This window comes from Caretta caretta, chromosome 9 (genome assembly GCF_965140235.1).
Source record: "Caretta caretta isolate rCarCar2 chromosome 9, rCarCar1.hap1, whole genome shotgun sequence".
In the NCBI taxonomy this organism is placed as follows: Eukaryota; Metazoa; Chordata; order Testudines; family Cheloniidae; genus Caretta; species Caretta caretta.
This window is the reverse complement of record NC_134214.1, coordinates 98,598,138-98,624,030: the sequence shown is the minus strand read 5'-3', so window position 1 is coordinate 98,624,030 and position 25,893 is coordinate 98,598,138. Positions and strand designations below refer to the sequence as shown.

Genomic DNA, 25,893 nt, shown 5'->3' with positions numbered 1-25,893 from the left:
GTGGATGAATCATCTAACATATATTTATTCCTCCTCTGTTCAATAAGTGGATTCCTACCATGTTTCACTGCACACTGTCCAATCTATGCATTGAATGAGTTCTGAGGAATGGTACATGCTTGTGTATTTAAAAACAGTATTGTAATGCATGCGTACATACAAGGAGTGAATTAAGTTTGTGCATGCAATTTATTTTTCTTTAAAAAAAAATGCTTTGTTTTGCTATCTTAATACATTTTAACAAGTTTTTTTTGTAGAATTTCTTAGTTTCTTAGAAGAAACAATAAAAAATTCCATAATGTGGAACAATTTGCTAACCATCAGTAAAATGCTCTGTTCTGCACAAGTTGCACACTCACTGGGTATGCTAATGGTGTATGGAATGAGATGAGATGCCCATCCGGATTGTGACCTGAAGAGGAAGAGTTTGTCTGAATCGTTTTAGCAAAAGAAAGCTCTATAAAACAACTCTTAACTGTGTCTCTCTTATATTAATATTTTTCAGGAAGAAGGAATGGATTTGATGAACAGAGAAACAGTACATGAACGGTGAGTGTTAGTATACAAATGAGAATACCTAAACTCTGTGTCTCTAGGCCAGTGATGATGGATTTTTTTTTCTTCTTTACAGTGAAGTGCAAACAGCAATGCAGATCAGCCAGTCGTGGGAGGAAAGCTTGAGCCTGGTAATGTGTTTATGCTTTAGATTTGAGTTTCTGTCTTCAGTATTCTGACATCTCATATTGGTGCATTTTGTTGTCCATAGTATCTTAAATTTCTTTTAGAGGAAAATCAAACAGATTAGGCTTGCTGTTCAACATCAAATTGTTTCTGTCTAGTAATACACTTTTTATTGCTGCCTTTATAACAAGTTTTGTACTAATAAGGTATGAAATCACCAGTAGCTCAATGACACATGGCTGTCACTACAGCTATTGGACATAGTTTTTCCTGATGTGTCAAAAGGTAGTTCCATTCACATCTATATCTTTCTGTTTTATAGATACTTTAATATCGGCACATAACGCTTAACATTATTTTGTTTTGTCAAAAGTATGAAATTTGTCTTCTATGTAGTCATAGTAACCAATTCTTACATGTAGCCATTTGTGAGGCTGACTTGCATCATGTGGTTCCATTCCACAACAAAGCTATGCTTTGTATAATATTTAATGTATATCCTGGCCCTTGAAAATATTGCATTAAAGCAATTGGCTGTAATTACATGATCTGTTATACTTATAGAGTGACAATGATTTTCAGAAATCATCCTCTCCCAAGCAAATAGACTTTGTCCCAGTTTCTCCAGCTCCTTCACCCACCAAAGGAATAGGGAAGGTAAGAAAAATAAAGTGGTAGAGATCTTCCTTCATGAGTACCGATAGTTAGGTTTTTGTTAGCACTAACATTAGCAAGGGATGAAACTTCCCATATCCCTGACTTCTGCATGGGCATTCACTGCAGACAGACAACTAAAATATTAAAAAGGCACGCTAACAGCTGTACATCCCATGAATTTATCTACAGAACATCTCATAAATGTCAATACGTAGTGGGTATATTTATTGATAAATTGTTGGTACATTGGTGATAAATAAAAGCCATATTCTTTGTCTACCTTTCTTTGGGGGAAAGTGGGGTTTTTAGGAACTAAATCAGTTGGTTTGTTCCAAGGTAAAGAGATACATACATATTCTGATCAATATAATACTACCAACTTGCATGCACTCTGTATGTACATGAGAAATCAGTCTAAATTGTTCTAGAACTTTCTTCAAGACTTAACCAAAAGTGATACCTTCCCAGTCAAATAGCTCAAGTAGTCATTTTAGATGAATGATGAGGTGCTTGTTTTAAAATGGTAAAATTATCTCATTAAGGCCCTACTTGTGTTCCTCAAGTCCCTCTAGTTCTCTGTATGTCAAGAATTATTAGTTTGATGCAATAGGAATGAAGCATGATGTTTATATTTAAATATTGCAATATATTTTGTTTTCAGCAATGTTTCTCACCGTCTTTGCAAAGTTTGGTGAGTAGCAGTGGATTACCTCCAAGCCCTAGTCCCAGTCCAACAAGACGATTCTTAAAGTACGTACAAGTCTGTAAAACTGACTCTGCATACTGTTAATATGGATTGTTCACTTGAGGTATCTGAAATATCAGGACTTAACTGATACATAGTAAATCTAAACCATGTTTTTGGTGATTCAGATCTCCAACTCGCATAGTAAATCCATACAACTTAAATTCTAGAGTTTATAAAGTACCAAAATATATATTCCTGACATCAGGAAGCTGGGTTACAATGCAGCCTGTATCAGATTTTTTCAATAGGTTTTGTTTAGCACGTAATCACATACAGAGTAGAATGAACTTCTGTTAAAAGATGATGATGAATTAATTCCCAGGTTTTGAAACTGGGACAATACCAGCCTGTGTAGATTAGCAAAAAGTATTAAGAGGAAACATTAAAATTTTTAAATTATAATAGCATCTATAGGACCCAATTAGAGATCATGGCCTCATGGTGTTATGGGTTGCCTGTCAGAGAGGCTTATTATTACTGTCTTTCTCCCACCTTAATTTAATGTTGCCAGAAATGGGATAACTTTTTTGGGTGGTCAGGCTGCTGGAAGACACTGTTTTGGGCTGTGGAGAGTATGGTTCTGAGTGCAGGTGAAAAGGAACTTAACTGCCAAATCTGTTGCTGTAAGTGACCTTGTATTTCTGGCAGAAATGACTGTTACTGCAGGGACCTTGGGCATTTTTAATTTTCTTTACCAGTGGCCAGGGCTGCCTCTCTGTCCTGAAATTCCTGGGTCATTCACAATCTTCACCAGTCTGTGCAAGACCAAATATTTTGGCTCTCCGTGTTTTGTCCAGCAACATAATGCAAACAGATGATGAAACTAACTAGTCCTGCTACTAATCTACAGCCTCACAAAGGACAGCACTCTGCTAGGTTTGTGTTTAGAGCGGTGGCTTACTTTCAGTTACTCATGGACCCACCTTTAGTAGGAGTCGGAGAACCTGACCAGGTTTGTGTGCTCATGGGTTTAGTTGGATGCAAGCACTAAAAGTACATTGTAGAGAAACTTGCTGGCTCATATAGATGTCTGTATTAGAGGAAATGTTGGGAATGCTTTTTGAAAACTTCAGTCTGTAAACCAGGTTTTCTGGAAAAGTATTTTGTGGTTAAACTTTTAAGGGTCAGTCATGTCTTGTGTTTGTTTTTTAAAATATTTTTTTTGTTGGGGCTATCCCTATTGTCTACTTCCCTTTATGTTGGTGTTTGGCCTTAAAGAGAGCAGCTTGCACTGAACATGCTTGTTCTGCACTTTTAGTTGTTTTTCATGCTATTTATGCCAGTTATCATGTACCAATATACTGTTTATACTCTTTTAGCAGGAGAAGTCAGAGTCCTATTCACTGCATTCGCCCAAGTGTTCTTGGGCCAATGAAAAGAAAAGGTACAGCATGTGTTTCTAATTGTTAACTTTTAAATCGTTCAAATAGCTTTCTTGATCGTCCTGTTTTCGGACTGATACTTGCTAGGAAACAATTGAGTTTTAGCAAAAGATATGCTATAAAGAAATGGCCAGGAGTTTGGACTGTTGAAGTACAATATTTGAAAAATTAACTGTTTAATAAATCTATAATTAAAATGGTCACTCTGTCCTACTACCCATCCACTGATGCAAGATTACACATTTGGTAAAGAACCAATGGAATCTCTAATATAAAGATATTGGTACAATTCCATTCATTTATAGAAAGGTCCCAGTTAATTGAAGCACAGAGATGCTGTCGAGTTAAAATCACAAGCATACGGTTTTCTTGGTAACCATACAGAAATGGCCATACTGGGTCCATCTAGCCCAGTATCCTGTCTTCCCACAGTGGCCAATGCCAGGTGCTTCAGAGGGAATGAACAGAACAGGTAATCATCAAGTGATTCATTCCGTCACGCATTCCCAGCTTCTGGCAAACAGGCTAGGGAAACTTTAGTTTAGAGCATGGTTTTGCATCCCTGCACATCCTGGCTAATAGCCATTGATGGGCCTATCCTTCATTAACTTATGTAGTTCTTTTTTGAGCCCTGTTATAGGTATACAAACCTCTGCATTCTCATTCACTACAGGCCTCAAAATTCAACATCTAGATGCGCAGAAAAAGCATAGCCATCTCATCTTGTAATTTTATTTGAAAGTTGTTTAAGTTTTGGAAGGTGTGCCTCAGTCTGTACACCTCCACTTGCTTCTCTTAGCCTCCATTTCAACAGTCATTGTATTGCATCTGTTTTTAAAAGCTTTCTCACCCTTCACTTCCATAACAGTAACGTTTTGGCTCATTAAGTCATGTTTCAAGTACTGATAACCAAGCTGTACTGTTCCATAGAAGGAAGGGAATGTGGTGGGCCAGGTTGTGTGTGAAACACTCTTGAGATGCATCTCTCTCTCTCTATGAGAGAATCTGTGAATTGGAAGTTGCTGCTGGGAGACCTTCCCTTCTCATTTATCCCAGCCTCTTTGAACTGCACGTATTTCAAAATGGACTTCAATGAGAAAATAAATTATTGTTATTGAGGGAGTTTTACAAATTACTTTCGGGGGTGTTGAGGAGAGGATCTCAGTACGATAACTTAAGAACTATTTGAATGGAGGATGCTTTTTCACTGACTTTCAAAGCGCTTGCTTACTCAATTAATGAAACTAAGAAGTAGGTAAATATTTTAATATTTGTGTTTGTAGTAGTTACACGTTCAAATTAGTAATTGTTAATGGGGTTGACAGTTTTAATCCACTGGGCATTTCAAATTGTCATTGTCTGTGTCTCTTTGTTAATGTTATCCTTTGAGGTTAGTGTTTAATTATATTTAGGTTAATATCTTTACTGTGGCATAGTAAAGCACCTTTATCCCACCCATACTTGAGGTGTATTTGGAAAATTCAAATTAATATGTATTTTAGAGAAGGGGGAAAACACCTGAATGTTAAGAATGTGTATGAATGTGTCACAATATATTTTCATCTGCGCCAGATCTAAGATAGAAGTTTATCTAAAGTGGCTATGCTAATGATCCCTCTAAATCTGGACAGAGTTGTATTTTAAGTGTTAATGCATAATATGAATCTGATTGCATGGTTTTGTTAAAGGTGAAATGGATACTGAAGATGAGCCAAAGAGATTTTTTCAAGGAACTACTAGCATGCTTTCTCCTGAAGTTTCACATCTGACAGACCTTGGTGCATGGTAAGCATTACTGGTGCCTTGTAACTTTCATCAGAAACTGCTCAAATGTTTTCAGTCTCTTTTTCTAGACATCAGGCATGGGTGGGCATGCTTGAAGTCAAACAGTGTTATATATAATAAGCCTTGGATTTTTTCAGCATATCCAGGTAAGTATTGCAAACAAACTGGATATTTGGGTACCAGTGCCTATAATTTAAGGACTTCAAAAACAGATAAATGATTTCTGTTCTCCTATTGGTATGCTTAGCATTTATGGGAGTTAAGCATGTTTCGTAACTAGACCTCCCAAATTACTGGCTATTTTGGAGCAAATAGCTTCAGATCTTAAGATCATTTGCCCTTTAATTTTGCAGATTAATGCAAATTGTCACTTCTTTATACTCTTGCTCTTAGTTATGTATGGTGAATGCTCGTCTGATCTCTCTGCATATGATCTGTGACTGTGCTAAGATAGAGAAAATGAACTATGCAGCAAATTATAGTGAACATCTGGTTTAAAGAAAAGAGTGAAGTTGTTTTTTTGAATGTTTTTTAGAGGAGAAAATAATAGTAATAACCCTACATAGTTATAATTTTGCTATGATAGATACTGTAAAACGTAATCGGTAGATACGTTTTAATGCACTTGTTCCCTAATACTTAAGCACCTACTTGAATTGTGGGATGATTGTAAAAAAATTGTGCCCGAGTTCTGAACAGGCCATAGAAGATTGAGGAAAAATAATGATGGACCTTATTATTTACAATAATAAAGACCATTATTACTTTTCCATGATTTTCCGCTATCAGCCACCAGGGGGCTCCCGGTTGGCCGCCTGGGACTGAGCTTCAGCTGTCAAATTTGTGGTAGAAGCCTAATATTGCGGAATCTGCAATTTCCACAATATTGCAAGTTAAGTAGGGCCTTAATAATACCACATATTGTGCAGTATAAGTTGCCATTGCCACTGAGCCTGCTGGCAGTTGTGTTGTCAGGGCACCCAGTTGGAGAATTCCTGTAATAGAAGATAAAAATGATGATAGAGTTGGCTGAATGATTGTCATTTCTTTATTTGTATATGTTCCATTGTCTGACCGTTTCTAATGTATAAGCAATTCTTTGAGTCAGCTGAATGAATTAACTACTTGATAAAATATTATGGTTTGACTGGAGAGCAAAATTATTGTAGACTTCTTTGTATTTTTATATGAAATATAAAACTGTTTTTGAAGATGACTAATATTTGCTTTTAAAGCGACTTAATAGCTAATCAAAACCAGAATTTTAAACATCTGAAATTTAGTAAGAATTAGAATATCTCATTTTGGTTAATTAAAATGCAGATGATTGCTTTGTGGAAATTAGACTGCTTTGCATTAGCAATAGACCTGCTCCTACTATCTTAAAGCAATCAATATTTCAGTTATTTTTCCATAGGACATGTTTAATATCATTTAAAATGTAAAATTCCTTCCTGGAATTCAAGCTGCAGTAAGTCCCATGAAACCCTATTTAGTGGCAATCAGGTAAAATTAGAGTCTATAGAGCCTTGGAATTTCCTGTTGTCATAGAATATCAGGGTTGGAAGGGACCTCAGGAGGTCATCTAGTCCAACCCCCTGCTCAAAGCAGGGCCAATAGTTAGGTTACTTTAAAAGACAGTTAAGTGCATGTTTAAAGCTAGTTGTTTCACATATATATGTTAAAGATGTTGAATAATAAACCTGTGTAAATTAATGCATTGCCCCAAAAATGCTGCTCTTGTATTTTCCATATCCTCCTGTTACATTCCCCTTTTTTTCAGTCTGACTTCAGGTACTCTTGACGGCAATCAAAGCAGTGCTGGCTCTTCCCGTGATTCACCAGCTGAAGTTGTCACCACCAGAGATTCTCCAGCCTCACTTTCCAATTCCAGATCTCCATTTAAGACCATAGATTTTTCAGCTAAATTACCCACAAATTGAGACTTTATTACTCCTCTGCTGGAGGGTAAACAGCCAAGCTGGAGAGCAAAAAGACAACGTTCTACAATGTGTGACTGAGTTTCTTATCTGATCCTGTTCCTCATAGGAACTTCCAGAAATGTCTTTATTTCTAGAAAACTTCCATAATAGTTCCTTGAGGAAGTTTATAGTGATTTGTATGACATTTTACTAAATACAGTTCGTGTTTAAACTCCAAACGTTCTCTTTAATATGCGAATATCTGCATACATGTTTTGACTTACAATAGATCATCTTGATTGGCATAATAAATTGCAAATACATATATTATTCTACAAGAGGAAACAAGGCATTTTAAACTACATCTTTTCAGTTGTCACTAGTTTGTAATGGTGCTGATCTAGGTAACAGATAGCCTTTATCGGATCGGATTCTGTCATTTTTTGTCAAGCTAATCAACGGGATCAGTTGATTAATATTAATTTTACTCCACAAGCTTTGGGTATTTCATTTGCTGTTTTTAAAAGGTAAATGTGGGTATCAACATATAATTGGTGCCTAAGTCCTAATTTGTTTGGCTGTTAATCAATGTTATGTTCTGATTGGATGAAAAGAACCAGAATGGATGAATTGTCCATATGTTACATTTTATTTGTAATCATAATTGCTGGTGTGACGAAATAGACTTAACATGGAAAAAATTGCCTGCCAAAATCACCAGCTTCCTTTTTTCCCCCCTGTGTGACTATCTAGAGTGATAGGCATTCTCCTAGCACTGTTTTCCCACAGAAGGAACTTGAATAGTGTATTGGGACAGTGCATGAAATGCTTAAAATCCCTAAATTAAATGCTTCAGATAAGAAAATTAGAGGTGGTAGAGTCTTAACAATGGGTTTTAGTTGGAGAGAAAGGAAGCCATAAGGAGGGACCCTGAGTGAGTATGTCCAGACTGAAGTGATAATCCATGAACATTTAACTCTGCTACGGACCACATACCATGTTTTAATCTCTTCTGTAGAGTAATAGCAACTCAGTAGAAGCAGCCTCCAATTCCTCAGTATCATAGCATAAAGAGATTTCTGATGTTATAAAGTGAAAAATTATTGATCACAAGTGTAGAATCGATCAATTTAGAGATGTTGGAGAATTCCTATAATGGATTTGAAAGAAGCTAGTATATCCAGAAGCACCATGATAGCAAACCTAGAAGACTCCCAAGACAGAAGCAAGAGTCTGCCAGCCCCCAAGGGCTTAATAATGAAGCAAAGCTTTTCCTTCCTAAACAGTAAAACTGTAATGCAGGGCTAAAGGTGGGCACTGAATGTAGTGAGCCTTTCCTAAAACAAGGTACGGTGGTAGTTCTCTACCCTGTCATATGGCTATTTCACAGAGAAGAACTTTGACAGGGCAGCAGCATACAAGGTTAGGAAACGGAAGATGTGAAGAATCTGGGATGAGTGAGAACTAAGGACTTATTTCTCCTGTATAATATGGAGATATGGAATCTGTGTGGTGGTCTCACTCTTAGCTCAAACACTGTGAACATGGTTTATTGTTGACTCTCCATGTTTATCTAAATTATTGCAACTGTCAACTGAGCTTCCTTACTCCACAGATCAGTTTTCATAAAGTTCTGAGACTCATGCTTACCTTTCCCAATGACAGACAGACAAAATTGTGTATAACATCTGCTTGCTTGCTTTAATACAGCATGGCTTTATTTTATAATCTCAGCCATATGCCAAAGACTTACTGTGCATTCATTCTTCTGTGATAAAGGCAAAATTATAGATTTTTATCTTGCTTATCTCATTTTTCATGAACGGGCCTCAATATCTGATTGCCAATCCTTTTAAAAGATGCATGAACAGAAAGGTAATTACGGTAGTTATATTGTGTGTGGGTCAACATGTCTCTTCTCTATTAAATATTTATGCTGGTTTTCCAAATAAGTGCCAATAAAGAGAACTGAAAAAATAAGTAAAGCTGTTGTTTCTTCTGGAACGTGCACTGTGTCCAGGATTTTAACGATATTTTTGTTACTTTCACCTGGGGAGCATTGGTGTTTTTGTTTCCTTCAATCAAAGTGATTATTTCAGTCAATGCTTCATCCTCTTCTTGGCAACCTGGACCTAAATTCTACAACACTTTCTCCTAGTTTCTGCAATGTTCCCACACAGAAGATTGGAAGTTCTCGACAGAATTAAGTATATTTAAAAACAAACTAGGTTCTAGTGATTTGAAGAGATATAAAAGCACAGTCTCTTCCTTATTTAGATATTAAGTAAAATGCATGTGATGCTGCCCCAGAATTATCCATGTTCAGTGTGCTGGAGATGTTTGTCCTGAAAATGCATAACTCATTCTAGAAGTTTCAACAGCTAGGTAATAGACACTGGGGCTTTTGGCTCCCAGGAAGGAGTGGGGAAGTCTTTGTGATTTGGCATTCAGAAGGCAGTTAATACTTTTGGTACTGAGGAAAAGAGAAATCTCCCCTTCTCTGTGTGCTCCCCCTCCATCCCACTTTGTACAAAAGCAGAAATCACTTCCAATTTGTGAGGAAAGAGGTGCTTGGATTCCTCATTGTCCATGCTATCAGCTAGCTGCAACACACCTTGGAAACATTGGGAGGAGAATTTTTTTCCCTTTAAATGAAAGATTAAAATCTGGAAAGCAACCAGGCTGCAAGATCAGAGAATAAGCAGATTGAGCTAATTTGCATGGCCACATAATTGTGTTTACATACACGGCTTCAGTCAGTGGTTAATAGTCATGTTAACCCATATAGTGTTAGTTACCTTTTACTAATTCTCCATGTAAATACCAAAACAGATGAACGTTGTGAATTTTAAAGCTTGATTTAACTAATCTCATCGGTATAGGGCTAGCTTCACCTCTCTCCCATTTCTGGTCTCTGAATGCACTCCCTCAGGTGTCAGGCCTAATGCCTTTACTTATCCTAGAGTGTAATTCTGTAATTCTCCCACTCATAGTCTGGGCCAGGACTATAGTATTCTGCAGGTCCAACTGAATTTGGACACTGGAGTTCCAACTTTCAGGAGTCTGTGACCAGTGATAAACTCTAATTAGACGGCCTTCTTAAAACAAAATGTTGTTTTTAGCGATAGGAACAAAGCTTCTTTGAGTCCCTATGGGTGCTCCTACTTCAGGTGCACATGCACCTCTCAAGACCTTGATCAGAGATTTTCCTTTAGTGTCCATTTGGCCTGCATATGTTCCCTATGTCTCCTCATACTGGACACCAAGGCTATATAAGGATGAGGGGGGCAAACTGCCCTCAATTCCTTCTCAATCTCTGCCTGAGATGGAGCCTTAACATGTCCACCTTGAGTGTGCCTCAGCTATCTTTTATTCTGCATTTCTATAGCTGTTCATTAGGATCAGGGAGTACAGTAAGTTGTTAGTGATAGTTATAGTTAGAGGTAAGTAGTAAGAGGATTGTTTTGTTCCTTTCTCCCCTTAGGGAGCCTTATTTTCCTGGCCAGGCATGCCTGGCTCACCAGGTTTTAAACACTGCCCCTCCCCTGCCTAGAGGTTAGCAATGGCCACTCCAAGTGTGTCCATTGCTTTGCGGGAGCCTCAAGTCTCCCAAAAGTGCCACTTCTACCTGGCCATCAAATCCAGGGCAAGGAAAAACAGGAATATGAAACTCAAGACTATTGATGATGGAATGCTTCCTTTGACCAGCTTCTGAGTCAGGTCAGGAGACCCCCCGTACATCTGTCTCGACATATACAGCACCCCTTCAACCTAAGAAAGGGAAGACCTTGGAGGCTTCAGAGAAGACATCCAAAAAGACGAGAGTGTAGACTCATCTTAAGGAGCCAGCACTAAAAAAACCCAGTTCCCCTGTGATAACTATGGTCTCTGAAGCCTCAACCTCTTGCCTTGGTACTGTTGAGTTGAATGACTCCTCCTCCAGTACTGGCAGGGCCAGAAAGTCCCAAAACGAACAGCTCCAAAAGGGCCTCAGTACCTTCTACCAGGGACAAAGATGGCAAGCATAAGCATGAGAGCTCTACATAGATACAGAATTTGTATCCACATCTGATCCGTGATTCACAAAAATGGTCCGTGAATATAAAGCAGGTTTCTGCAGATTTGCAGGGCTCTAGAAATTTTGTGTCAGCAGCTGATCCACAAAAATGGTCTGTGGATGCAGATATCTATGGATATAAAGTGGATATCCGCAGATTTGCAGGGCTCTACTAAGCACTCAGTGGTACCAGACACTATTGGTGCATGCATCCGTACACCCCTCATTACAGTAATATTAATGTTGTCTGCTGCATCCGTGGCTGCCGCATCAGTACTGATCCCCTACATGATACCACAAGAATTCTGCTATACTAAGGATCTGTCTGTAATGGACGAACCAGACTCCCCACTCCTCCTGGGTATCCAAGAATCTCTCGTTCCTGAGACTGATCTCCAGACTGCCAACTTCCTCCAGTACCACAGAACTTGCCACCCTTTTCTGCAGGTGCTTCTGCATTGGATGATATTGAGGAGGATGAATGAGACTTCCAGTTTGTCTCTTCTGATTAGGTTCAGGATTCTCCAACTTATCCTTTCAGGAACGCATTCTTTGACAGTCATAGGGAAGATTACGCTCATCAGCAAGGATGGTGGAATCAACCCTGCTTGCTATCCCCATTCCCATATGCCCCTCTCTCACCACTGGCCATAGTGGGACCTCTGGGCTGCCTATTGACAACAGTTCACCAGCCCAATGGTACCATCTCATAGGGAGCCTAGACCTGAACAGTCCTATCTTCTCCAACCAGCCACCTTCCTCCCCACCCCCCACATGAGAGACGTCTGAGGAACAGGAGGCCAGGGCACCCCTCAAACACCTATATTATCCTTGTCTCCAGACAAGGTAATTATGCCTCTGCCACCATCCATGGCTAATGATTTTTGGCAATTTCAAGACCTCAGAAAGAGGGTAGCTGACACTCTTCAAATTGCACTTGAAGTCAAGGACTCGCAGCATAAACTGTTGGATATTCTGCAGACAGCGATACCCTCCAGGGTGGCATTACCCATTAATGAGGTGCTCCTGGATCCAGCTAAGACTGTGTGGCAAGTGAACTCAGTATGACAAAGACCAAAAAAGACTGGATCTCTTTGGATGGAAGTCCTACTGGTCAGCAACCCTACACTTCAGGATCGCAAACTATCAAGGAGTCATGTTTTACAAACAATATTAGATGTACAGCATTGATTAAACATCTGGTGCAGGAACATAGAGAGCCATTCCAGTCCATCATCTGAGTGCCAATTACTGGCCACAACTCTGCTCTTCAAATGTCCTCGGATGCTGCGGACACTACTGCCGGGGACACTGTCACAGTGGTGGTTGTGCGCAGGACATCAAGGCTCCAACTTTTGGGGTTTCCAAGAGACGTGCAGAACACTGTGTTGAGGACCTCCCTATCAATGGTTGTAAGCTTTTCTCGGAGACCACGGATGCGTCTGTGTACATGCTGAAGGACTGTAGGGCTACTTTATGATCCCTGGCCACCTACAAATAAGAGAGAGTTTGTCGGTCACAGATTACCCAGAGAGCGTGTCCTGCTCAGTTCTCTGGATTCTATAGATCCACTGGACACCCCAAGGAAATGACACAAATTTCAGAGAAAGAGGGCTGCTCACCCGCCCTGTACAACCACCCAGTCATCTTCAAAGCTTTCAAGTTTTGACAGGCTGGTTAAGGTTCAAGTCCTGCACCTCTGGTTTTACAGCTGTGTCCATTTGCTCCCCTGCCCCCCTTTGGAGATCACCTTTCCCATTTCCAACAGGATTGGAGGTGGATCGCTACCTACATGTGGATCAAGGGGTCATGAAATCGGGCTGTATTGTCCATTTTATGTCACTCAGTCCTTTACAATTCTGGTCTTCCCATACCTCAATGACTGGTACTCAAGGCCGTTCCTATGAAGCAGCCCTATCTTCCATCCAGATAGCTCTTGCTCTGTCTCAGGAATTGGGTCAAAAATCCAATTTAACCCCTGTACAGAAGATACAGTTTATAGGCATGCCTTCGGACTCGTTGACAGCCAGGGCCCACTTTCTTTTAGATTCCTAACTTTGTCAAGTGTGGTATGGGTAATTCAGGGGAGCTCTCGGACCACAATAAGGAACTGTCTTCAGTTCCTGGAACACACATCAGTTTGCACCTTTGTGACTGATCACGCGAGGCTGTGCCTCCACGGCTTCCAGGGCTGGCTCAGAATGACCTATTCTACAGTCAGATGCACCTTGGACAGACAGATGATGGTTTCTGTACAAGTGAGGAATTCCCCAGACTGGTGAAAAGATCAACTCGACATCTGTGCAGGTGTTCGTTTGTTGCTCACCTCCATCCATAACTTTAACTATAGTTGCATCACTGTTTGAATGATGCAGTACTTTGATTTGTAAGTATTTGTAACATTTCGGAAAAATGAATTCTGCATTTGAGTCTAAACCTGCTGCCATGAAGCCAGTTGCTATTGACGTAAATGAGGGCAGGAGCAGCCCCCTATTCTGTTACAACTCTGTCTTTACACTCAGTTACTGCTCATGCACCATTTGGCAGTGGTCACTCCTGAAATGTTGTGCTTTTCATGCTCCTTGTTTTTGTATCCCTGCATCCACTGGCTTATGGTGGTGGAATCATAATTACCTTAAACATATCCTGTTTTCAGAAGATCCCTTTCTGGTCACCAGGTGGCAGTATGAATTCCAGTTGGTGCATTTTTTTCCTATTTATTCTAATTTTAGTAATTGGAAAAGATAATTTCATGGCTTTCGATATACAGTAACTGAGCTCAGGTTTCAGAGGAACAGCCGTGTTAGTCTGTATTCGCAAAAAGAAAAGGAGTACTTGTGGCACCTTAGAGACTAACCAATTTATTTGAGCATGAGCTTTCGTGAGCTACAGCTCAATCAGTGAAGTGAGCTGTAGCTCACGAAAGCTCATGCTCAAATAAATTGGTTAGTCTCTAAGGTGCCACAAGTACTCCTTTTCTAGTAACTGAGCTGGAAGCCTAACTAATGCTTTACAAGATTTACAAGAACCCTTAATGTTGACTGTAGAGGTGAGAATGGCAGCATGGTTCTACTCCAATCCTGATTGAATTGGGGCCCACCTGCAGGCTTGTGTGTGAGTGAACACAGATACCGTAGCAGCAAAATCATCAAACAGGACAGGGTTACAAATGCAGGCAGCCAAGATTACTTCTGGGCCAGGTAGGTAGCCCCCATCCCATGTGAGTCCCCCCCAACCCCCCATTCACATCATGAGGCAAATAAGGTCAAATACCTCCAATACCAGAAGATGCAGACTCATAAAATGGGCAAGTTGTTTGTAAGGATGGGAAGGGCTTATGCTCTCTGTGGCCACAGGTATTTGTGATAGATGAATCAGAGAATATGGGAGGGTTAAGCACGATGACCTTGTTTGCATGAATAGCTAGCTGGGTGATGGGCTTATTGATTGATTGTGCTTAATTTTTTGTGCACATTTAAAAAAAAAATCATCTCCACAGTAATCACCTGTGCCTGTCAAGGGGCCTATCAGACTGATCTGCTTCTGTGAGCATGGAATTCCTGAGTATTGAGCTGGGAGCCTGGCATGCCTGAGTTAGCATCCCCTTTCTGTGCCTCCATAAAATGTGGATATTTAACTGCCTCATAACCATATTATGAGGATTCATTAGCTAATATTTACTTCAAAGATACATAGTACTATAAAAGTTGCTGAGTATTTTCCTGGTTGACATCATATAAACTTCTCTCTCTCAAGGCTGTGTTAAATTAAAAAAAAAAAAATCTATTGTATGTAATGTAGGCCCTGATTAATTATTACTCTCTCCCCTTGTGGATTTGATGTCTCTTCACACATTATACATAGAATCAGCCTCTCGTATTATGAAACCTATGTATTATTTTGATCTGTGATCTCTGAACCTGTCTGAACTTTCAGTTGCTTAAGTTATTGAAATGTGTTCATTATGGTCCTTGAAAAATATTATGCTAATCCTGAAATTGTCACCTAGTGTAACTTTACATAGGCAAGCCTCACATAGCATCTATGCTCAGGTAATACCAGTGCCTGTGTGCTTTTTTGCATTATAAATAGTACCATGCACCATGTTGGGAGAATCAGTAAGGGTAACTGAGCCCATCCAGACTCTAACACCGTCATCACTGCAGTTTCCATTGTAATTTATTTTAATGACAAGAATCCTTTCATTTGAATGGTTCCAAGTGCCAGCAGTGGAGGTTGTACTGTGGACCATTGGCAGGTTCCTGAGGTGAAGGAGTTAATTTGTTTTGTGAGGATGGACTCTTGAGATTCTAGTGCCCCACTGTAGAATTTGGCTTTCCAAATGATGCTGTTTACTTGTTTCTTGAATGACACCCAGTGCTGATGCCTTAATTTTGCCTGATAAGCTACTGGCTGTATCTATAGTTCCCTGAGTGGAAAAAGTGCACCCACGTACAGTATGTTAATTGTCTGTTTGTTACTTCTTTGTCTAATCGTGTGTGTAAAACGGGAAACACTGACCATTTAAGATGCCTTTGATTACATTTCTTCTGCAACAGCATTTCTGAAGCACTGGTCTTGTTTGCTTCTGCCTCTATCTCCTCCCTCTTAAGCATAAGAGCAATGTGACTCAGAATGACTGCAGTTACTTATTATTTCTGTATTTATAGTCCATTACCATAGCACAGCAAAGCAGTCCTGCTATTCGGTTAGCCTTTTCCCTTCCATGTGAAAGAGGTCATCAGTACCTGATAGTGCTTCTAAAGTCATGGTTTTCATTAACTACAATTTCTTGTTTTGAGGCAGCAGGAAATGAGTTTACAGCAGGGGGCTCTGTTCAGGATATGGTGTTATGGTTTAGAAAAGACAGACTAGTAATTCCTATGGAATTTCCTTGATACTTTCCCTTCTTGGCCATAGTTATTCCCATCACAAGTGCTACCTGTATGCAACTTCAGCATCCATGTCCTATCTTGTATGCTTGTGACTCTCTGATGGATTTTTCTCTGTGCCCCCATTGTATGTTTGTGTATAGAACTAGAAAGGCTTTCTTTACTAATCCCCAAAGAGTGTGCAACATCACTGCCAGTGTTGTCAGTAGTCACATTTGGCACAGACTTCTGTACCACATGCCTCAACTCCACGTCTGTTCAGCAATTCCATTGTTTATGATGCATCATAAAAGCACTAAGAAACTTAACCTGTCTCCTTTGTGGTACAGCTTCCCTGATTTGTTTTGGACTGGGACAAGAGGTCTTTTATACGCTGGGTCCATGGTTCAAGTGCTCCGTTTGCTCAGTTAATGGGGTCTGAACAGCTCACTCTGGAGACACTGAGTGTTCAGCCTTGGAGATGATACAGGCATTTCCTATTCCAGGGAGCCATGTCAATACACTAACATGTTACAACATGAATTACTACCAAAAACTGGTATTTGCGAAAAAATGTCATTAAAATACATACAGGGAAGGCCTGGTGCCACATGCCCTACACCACCATATAATCAACACATTTTATAACCCAGATAGATCGTTTGTCCCATTTCTAGTCGTACAAATACTTGAGTCTACACTTCACACTAGAACTTACAGAACTCTGACACACCTTAGTGCCCCCTGGGAACTCTGCTCCTTTTAAAATGTCTACTGTGCACTTAATAAGCAATATATTCAGGTCAGCAGCATACCTCCAGCAGCACACTTCCATTACAGAACAAAACAAGGGGCCTAGGTGCATACTGGATGAGGTGCGAGTGCATGGTAAAGGGTCATTAGATGACAGTGGGGAACTGGCTGCATTCTTTAACCATTGATCTCCAGAATTGTTACATTTTTGTCTTAGATTTGTGCCAGTGTGGTGTGTGGGTTTGGGGGGTGAGAGGTGTTAGCTGGACACTGGATATGCTTTCAGCTAAGCTACCTTTGTTTGTGGATAAGTTTCTTATTACGAAGGCCATATATAGATGTTCTTCTTTAAAGCCTTTATTTCTAGAGAGGGTTCAAAGGTGGGGGGAGACGGGAATTGGCATGAAAGAGATAAAACTACAGCTTAAGGCACCAAACCCCCAAAGGTGTGAAATGTCCTTACTACAGAGAGCAAGTAAAAGGACTTTGCCTCATTCAACACTACGGCCTTCACAATGATGCCACTCTGCATTTCTCGTTAGGTTACATGTAACAAGCCAGAAAGCTGTGCGCTGAAACGTAGACTGCACCTAGACTAACTCTTGATTTAGTTGGGGAAACAAATATGACCTTTAAGTACCTTTCTGAGCAAGAGATGGCTTTGTTCTTCCCTTTCAGAAGGATGGTCACACATGTTATGCGAAGGTCATTTTCCCTGGGACCTGTTCTGCGATAACGTTTTAGTGAATAATGTGCTGGTGTCTGCATAGTTAATGTATGGCAGTTACCTGTTGCTGAATACCAGGTGGCTGATGTTCTGGCTGGGAATCCAGAGACAGAGAGGACTTCTGGAAGTAAGTCAATTATTTCAAAGGTTTTTTAGGTATGTAAAACTTCTGCTACCAAATTCTAAGCTAAGCAGTTACCATCCTGCATGGCGGGATGACTGGCAGGTAGGAAGCCGTTAACATGGGCAATGCAGTGTGTTTAGTAGTTGGTGTTCGGGTACATCTCTTCCATTTTTTGATATTTTGTCCTCCTAATTCATTTCTAAATGCACAGTCGAGGATAAGAACTGTTGAATTACATTAGAGCTGTTAAGTTTTTTTATGAACCTGTAGGTTGTGTGTGTGTATTGTGAACAGCTGTTATAAAATTTGGGCCTTCTCACCCACCAACTCAGATAAATTGCATTTGTTTCTGGAGAGCTGTTACTAAATATCTACAATCATACACTAACTCATGCCCGCAGCCAATGTCAAGATAGCATCATTTTGATGCTCTTGGGATTCCTGGTAGCTTTTTGTTTTATTTTTTATTTTTATTTAGTTCATTGTACATAATAAATGTTCTTGCTGAATAAACAGATTCATGGGGTTAGTATATGGAGCAAGTGGGAAGTTTTTTTCTGAAACACAAGGGATGAGCTATTTCTAGAGGCAGGATACAGGGCTAAGATGGCCCAGCAATCTGTTCCAGTATCACATGTTGTGTTCTAAGTGTTCTATAGGCAAACTGTGGAACTTACATTGATTTACTGAGGGTGGAACATTGGTTAACTGACTATCTACACTTTTCTATTGTAGGCATACACATTTTATGATTTTCTTTTAGAGAAAATAGGGGCTTGCAAGCATTTCCTGATCCAGAGCACTGATCCAGATTAGACACAAGCACATAATGCAGAGCTTACAGCCAGTGGTAAATTAACAACCATATCAGGTATTAAGTGATGACAACATTGATAAAGGTATTTCATCACTTAGTACCCAATAGGATTGTTCACTTACAATTGTGTGAGAGAGTTATATTCGTATAGCAGGTGCTGAAAGAACAGGGTGATTCAGTCTCTACTAATAAACATTTAAAGCAGTTCTAGCTCTGTGATCAAAGCATTTATCTGTTTCCAGAAGAGAAGGCTGTCTGGTTTGCGTCAGGAACTAGGAATGGGAAATGGCACAAACACTTTTTCGGGGGGTGTATTCACTTTCTCAGGTTGCATTTCTGGGTGTTAAATGCCCTACATATTCCCTTCTTTTCTCAGCTCCATTTTGAATTGAAAAGCTCATTTCCATCTACTTTGGATCGCATCAGGAAATGCACGCCCCCATTTTCTTAAATAAAGTGATTTCACACAGGGTTGGTGACCACCTGAAATGTGATTAAAATGAACTATGGGGCTGACTCCCACTGTGATTCTACACTGATTGCTACCAATACATCGTCTCGTACAGTTCCTGCCAGAACTGTCACCCCGCTACTCAAAGGTGCTCTGATGCAGTGACCCCTACTCAACTGTTAGAAATTCTAAATCTAAATGGCAGGGATGAGTCTACATGCTCTGATTCACTCCTAATGAAACGAAGTTTACGGGCCCAGTTGTCCTGTTTTGAAGTTAAATTACATCAAGCAGGGTTTGATTCTCTCTTTTTCTTGGCTCTTCACTGAGCCTGGATTACTGGAACATAGCACACTAAAACAAAGGGAAGGTCCAGATCTCTCTGCCAGCCAGGAAGGATCCCTTGTGCCCTATACACACGATTCCAGATGGGCTTCTCGGGTACTTCTAATACTATATTGCCTTTCTGAATCTATCCATCTGCTCACATAAAATCCTGTTTATCTCTTGCTGCCGCCACATTCCCTTCAAACAGTTTCTGTAAATCTCCCCTCAACTAATGCCAAAGTACCTGCTAATTTCCTGATGTCTTGTTTTCAATATTGGAGTTATATATGTGGACTGTACAACCCTCAGGAATCTCTCTTGAATATAATGAAGTTAAAGATTCACTTATTTTCTGCTCATTTCTTTTAAGTCAGAGTGTGTCACCTGCACTTCATGTTGGACTTGCATACACGGTTTAACCTTGCCATTTATCGGTGTACTAGCTGACTCCTTCTCTTGTGACTCCTGGAAAGAGAAATGCTTTCTTTATTATTTCTGAGAGACAATTACTATAACATTACCTCCTTTGTCAGTGCTTTGTTCTGAGTCAACCTATTTTTGTAAAACAATTGCACCTCTATAATTTCCTTGATGAAGAAACCTGTACTGCCAACATTCCTTTTCAGAGCCTTGGAATTTCCTGTTGTCATAGAATATCAGGGTTGGAAGGGACCTCAGGAGGTCATCTAGTCCAACCCCCTGCTCAAAGCAGGGCCAATCCCCAATTAAATCATCCCAGCCAGGGCTTTGTCAAGCCTGCCCTTAAAAACTTCTAAAGAAGGAGATTCTACCACCTCCCTCGGTAACGCATTCCAGTGTTTCACCACCCTCCTAGTGAAAAAGTTTTTCCTGGACTCTCTCCAATTTATCCACATCCTTCTTGTAGTGTGGGGCCCAAAACTGGACACAGTACTCCAGATGAGGCCTCACCAATGTTGAATAGAGGGGGACGATTACGCCCCTTGATCTGCTCGCTATGCCCCTACTTATACATCCCAAAATGCCATTGGCCTTCTTGGCAACAAGGGCACACTGCTGTCCTGCATTTTCAGTTAATTTCTAATCCTGGAAATGTTAATACACTAATTATGCACAACTGAGAACATTAGATAGGGCTGAGACTTGGTTTCTATGATGGTAAGCTCCTTGGGGTAGGGACAGTCTTTTTGTTCTGTGTTTGTACGATGCCTAGCACAGTGGGATCCTCCTGGTCCATGACTTGAGCTCTGAGGCTACTGCAGTACAAAAAAAGATGAACATATCATGTTAAAGGTACAGTTCAGTGATTGCGTTGAGATTAACCACCTCACCTTTGATGTCAGAGCTGCCATGGTTACGCACACAGTAGCAAAACTTAACAGATTGTCTTCACACACAATAAAAATGGACAGGGTAATACACAACAGTATGTGTGTTGTTTTTCTCCTCTATCCACGTCTACCTTCTGTTACAGAGAAGAATCAGAAGAAAGAAGTGAAGTGATTTGAGAAGACGTTAATGTTGAATCTGAAGAAGGGTGACTACAGCAGTAGATTAAAAAAGGAGCCAAACTTGTGCTGCTTGGTAATAAAAGGATGACATGTAGAATAAGGGCAGGAAGAAGGCTACAGGAAGGGAGGAGTTGCAAGCACTTTGGAGGACAGGATTAAAAATGATCTTGACAAACTGGAGAAACGGTCTGAATTAAACAAGATGAAAATAAGGACAAATGATAAGTACTTCAGTTAAGAGTACAAATACAACATGGGAAATAACTGCCTAGGAAGGAGTACTGTAGAAGAAGGTCTGGGAGTTGTAGTGGATCACAAAATAAATATGGGTCAACAATGTAATACCGGTGCAAAAAAAGAGTGATCATTCTGAGATGTATTAGCAGTGGTGTTGTAAGCGAGATGTGAGAATTAATTCTTCCACTAGACTCACCAGTAACAAGGCCTCAAAGGGAATACTGTGTCCAGTTCTGGGTACCACACTTAGGGAAAGACATGAACAAATTGGAGAGAGTCCAGAAGAGAGTAACAAAAATTATTAAAGGTCTAGAAAGCATAGAATCACAGGACTGGAAGGGACCTCAAGAGGTCATCTAGTCCAGTTCCCTGCACTCATGGCAGGACTAAGTATCTAGACCATTGCTGACAGGTGTTTATCTAACCTCTTAAAAATCTCCAATGATGGAGATTCCACAACCTCCGTAGGCAATTTATTCCAGCACTTATTGATCTATGAGGAAAGATTTAAAAAAATTGGTTTGTTTAGTGAGGAGAGAAGACGGGGGAGGGGGGGAGGAAATAAGTTTTCAAGTATGTAAAAGATTGCTATAAAGCGGAAGGTGATAAAATGTTCTCCTTATCCACTGAGGAAAGGATAAGAAGCAATAGGCTTAACTTGCAGCAAGGGAGGTTTAGGTTGGACATTAGGAAAAACTTCCTAATTGTAAGGGCAGTTAAGCACAGGAATAAATTACCTAGGGAGGTTGTGGAATCTCTGTCATTGGAGAGCATTAAGAGCAGGTTAGACAAACACCTGTCAGAGACGATCTAGATCAGCGATACTCAGACTGAAGCTCTCTAGTCACAAATTTGTCTCCTGCTGCTCTTTGCAGCACATGATAGTAAAACACTGTATGATTTAGTTATTAACCTAAGTTATTAACCAATTGTAGTTGATAAAATACTACTTGGTCAGTCACTTTACTGTGAGAATTATGTATACACACTAAATATTTCCTTGTCAGACTGTTTCAGTATGACTATATAGTACTAGAGTAAATGAAACAATGAATTCACACTATTGTAGCTCTTTCGGGTGATGTTGATTACTGATTTAGTTGGGGATTAGGTCCTGCTTTGAGCAGGGGGTTGGATTAGATGACCTCCTGAGGTCCCTTCCAACCCTGATATTCTGCAATTCTATGAATCTGGCTCCTGAACCACTGAGTATCACTGACTTAGATAATATTGAGTCATGCATCAGTGGAGAGGACTGGACTAGATGACCCACTGCAGTCCCTTCCAGTCCTACATTTCTGTTATTCCAGGATGGTACATGCCCTCAGCTCCCCTTGAAGTTAAGCTAAAGTAATAACATTATTATTGACTATTCCTACAAAGACTCATTATGTAAATTAATATCCAGGGCAGCTCTCACCTAAGTACTTCAACTTCACCATCTTTTGTGCAATCACTGTTAAATAACTTTTCATCTCTACGTGGTCTTTTCCTGCCCCCTCTATACATAAACAGAGAGGTAATGAATTATATGCAGGGGGAAAGAAGGTTTTAATTTCCAAAATGTTTTTACCCAGCTCAAGGCATGGTATATAGGCTTTTCATAAATAAGCAATGTAAGATTTTTGTGAAAGAACCAAGCACATTCTTACTGGGCCCTAGGTAGGGAACATTCAGCTTGTCTTTCAAAGTAGACAGATACTTACTTTGGAGGTCAAAGAGAGCTTGTTTCTTTTCCAGCATGAGACAAAACAGAAATGTATAAATTCTTCCAAACTATAAAAATCAAAGCTGAACTTCAGTTTCTTACAAAACAAAAACCAAGTATATTTGTCTAACACGTGTACATAGAGGACCTTGGCTATGTTGCTACACGTATTCAGGTCATTACCAACGTAGTGGCAAGGTTTATTTCCGTACTACTTTGAAGTGGGAGTCCTGGACATGTGAGTTTTCTCTTGCTGGATGTTATGTATCTATACTTAAATATCTTGCTACATTTGTATGTTACATGTATTTATAAAAAAATTACAAAAATGTTTTATGATTTACAGTTATGATGCAAAAAAGTCTATAACTGATTCCACAGTTAAGAAGAGCCCTATATCCCATATATTTGTTAATGATGTCAGGAAATGAGAATTAATTACTTCTCCATCTAAACTTAATGTATTTATTTCATAGTTTTTAGTGATGGAATTTCAAATTTCATCTTAACTGACAAGCCTTATGTAAACTCTGATCATGCTGGTATTTATACATAAAATGTTATGTAGTAACCTCTGTACTTACAGCAATGGAATAAACAAATGAACCTTTCAGAATGAACAGTTTGCTTTTATAGTGATCAAACACCGATGTGAACATGGATTTAAAATAACAAATGTTGCTTTAATATGTCTTTTGTACAGTAGATGTAGATATAAAAGTTTCTTCAAAATAATTTCACGGATATCACTAAACATTCCATAGCTGTAACCGAAGCACCTAAGAGTCTTGTTGTTTATTTATAGTTATACATAGATAAAATATATATTACACTTTTGAAAGTATTTTAAATCACTGAATAGCTTTTCTAGCATCTTAATGCATCACATGAGAGTAAAAGGCAGTCCACATTCATGATGTAAATATATAGTAACATAAGGTTGGGGTTCTTTTTTTACATCCAATTAAATCATTACTCATGTCCTCAAGATAACCATGGTGATAAGACCTGAAAGATGAGAAATGAAGAACAGTTTAATTTAACTGAATAAAGCATTCAAAGTAAAGGTCTAACAGTTTTCTGTCACAGGCCAGAAAACAAGATAAGAGTGCATAAATCTACAGAGTGAAAATTTACACAGATTTCACTTAAATTATTTTATAGGAATAACTTTCAAATATTACTCAATAAAAGTTTGGCTTAATCAGAATCAATGATTGTTTAAAATGGTAGTTCTAAAGAACTAATCATGTCTAGATCATCCAGTCTGAACAGATCCAGAGATTTTAGTGGCAGAAGCGATGCACGTTCAGTGAACAATTATGGATCAGATTGTCTGGAAATTAACCTATTGTTGCTAGTCAGAGTCTGGGCAGGGACTGTCTTACACTGCACATGCAGTACTTAGCACAATGAGGTCCTGATCTTGGCTGAGGCCTTTAGGTGCTTTTCTAATATAAATATTGCTGGCACCACCTAAACTAAGTAACTGAAACATTGTTTTCATTTCAGCTCAATGCATTTAACAGCACCTTTATTTATAGACATTCGTGTTGGGCAGCTTGACTTCCTGTCATCACTTACGCAGTGTGGGAAGTTCCCTCGGACTCTTCCCCAGCACCCATCAGAGTGTGCAACCAGCAGTAGAGCTACACTGAAAGGGGAGGGGCCTACAGGTGTTCGGCACTGTTGCTCTTGTATCCACTTGCTGCCTCCACTGCCAAAGGCCTTCCCCTATCAGCAGGGGAGCAGATTTAAGAGAAGTGTCAAACTTGGTGTTTTACAAATAAATTCTCTAGCCCTAATCATGCATCCTTCACCTGCCCCCAGTATTAACACTGAACTGCCGACACTCCACTTAAACCTGAAATGAACCTACTCTGTTGGGCAGACTGAGTGATTGATTTTGTTTGACTTGGTTTGCTTGACCCTAATTTTCTGACTGTCCCAGATTCTGAAACAGATAATATATTAGAGTCCAGGCCTGCAAGCGCAGAAGCACCTAATGCTGCACTGTGGTGAACCCTGTAATTGTTCCGTAGTAACTGATAGGTGGTGGAGAGAACTGAGTTCAAAGGCAGCTAAACACAGAGCTGCAAGTAAAGTAGTGCTCCCTGAACCGAAAAATATCCTTCCACAGGAATGCTCATGATATCCTCTCCCTCAGCACATCTTTAAAGTGGAAGTCCACAGTTAACTCTGAGATTACTGTACAGGGCAAATGAAAATCTGCTGGCCATTGAGAGTTTCACATCATCCAGGGTTTAAAATTAGTTAACCAATAGCTTAAAAAAACCCTTGCTCATGTGAAAGTACCAAAGGAGGTTAATACTCTGCACCTGGAGCATAGTCAGCCTCAATGCAGGTAGGTCACAATGGAAAATTAATGTGATGGTGTTGGCCTGCTGCTGCCATTCAATGTCCTAAATTGCAGGTTCTATTTAAGAGGTCCAGGATAGAGAATTCATGGAGCAAAGTTGCAGGAGTACTTTCCCTTTGATCAGCATTCCAACCATTCAAACCTGTTCTTCATACTATGGTCTAGTCTACGCTACACGGTTAGGTGGACATAAGGCAGCTTATGTTGACCTGATGATGTCAGTGTCTACACTACAGTCTTGCTCCAGCCGATGTAAGTGGTCTACTACACCAACAAAATAACTCCACCTCCACGAGAGGCGTAGGGCTTATGTCGGTGTAGTTACGGCAACGCAGTGTCTGTGTGTTCCTTACATCACTGTTGGCAGGACCTGTGAAATTGACAAGAATCCAGCTCCACTCTCACTCCTCTGGAGAGCTGCGTGGCTGGACCCCACTCCCAGCTGGAAGCCGGGGCGAGAACCCAGGAGGCCCTGGCCACTCCCTGCCAGGAGCCAGGCAGTCTTATCAATTTCACGGCTTCCTAAGGAGCCCCAGGCGGCTTCCCGCCCTGCTCCTGCTGTGGAACGGGGAGGGGGGGAGGGGGCAGCCTGCCGGGAGCCCAGCAGGAGCTGCCAGCAGAACTGAGGAACCAGGCTCTCAGCTCCACACACTGCCCCTCTTATGTCCATGGAAGCGCTCCTGGTGAGCCACTGACCCAAGAAGGGTAGTGTGGACATGCACCACCATGGTAATTACTGTAGTGGCTGTAAGTCAACCTAATATAGGTCGACTTAT

General features: G+C 40.1%; 2 protein-coding genes across 4 annotated transcripts in view; one reads left to right on the top strand and one right to left on the bottom strand.

The window, feature by feature from the left end:
• The window catches only part of LOC125643126 (P2R1A-PPP2R2A-interacting phosphatase regulator 1), a 29,432-nt gene extending 20,272 nt beyond the window's left edge, over positions 1–9,160 (top strand). Inside the window, exons 4-10 of one of the 2 annotated variants that reach the window (XM_048865286.2) lie at positions 506–549; positions 632–686; positions 1,246–1,338; positions 2,000–2,088; positions 3,406–3,470; positions 5,157–5,253; positions 7,037–9,160. In XM_048865286.2, the coding sequence (XP_048721243.2) occupies positions 506–549; positions 632–686; positions 1,246–1,338; positions 2,000–2,088; positions 3,406–3,470; positions 5,157–5,253; positions 7,037–7,196 (603 nt within the window). In that variant the 3' untranslated portion in view covers positions 7,197–9,160. The remainder of the gene's footprint in view (positions 1–505; positions 550–631; positions 687–1,245; positions 1,339–1,999; positions 2,089–3,405; positions 3,471–5,156; positions 5,254–7,036) is intronic. The other variant, XM_075132573.1, reaches the window with a different exon arrangement.
• The window catches only part of MOSPD1 (motile sperm domain containing 1), a 53,202-nt gene continuing 36,247 nt past the window's right edge, over positions 8,939–25,893 (bottom strand). Inside the window, exon 6 of one of the 2 annotated variants that reach the window (XM_075132575.1) lies at positions 8,939–12,723. In XM_075132575.1, the coding sequence (XP_074988676.1) occupies positions 12,707–12,723 (17 nt within the window). In that variant the 3' untranslated portion in view covers positions 8,939–12,706. Of the gene's footprint in view, positions 12,724–23,188; positions 23,746–25,893 lie in introns of those variants that run through there. The other variant, XM_048865287.2, reaches the window with a different exon arrangement.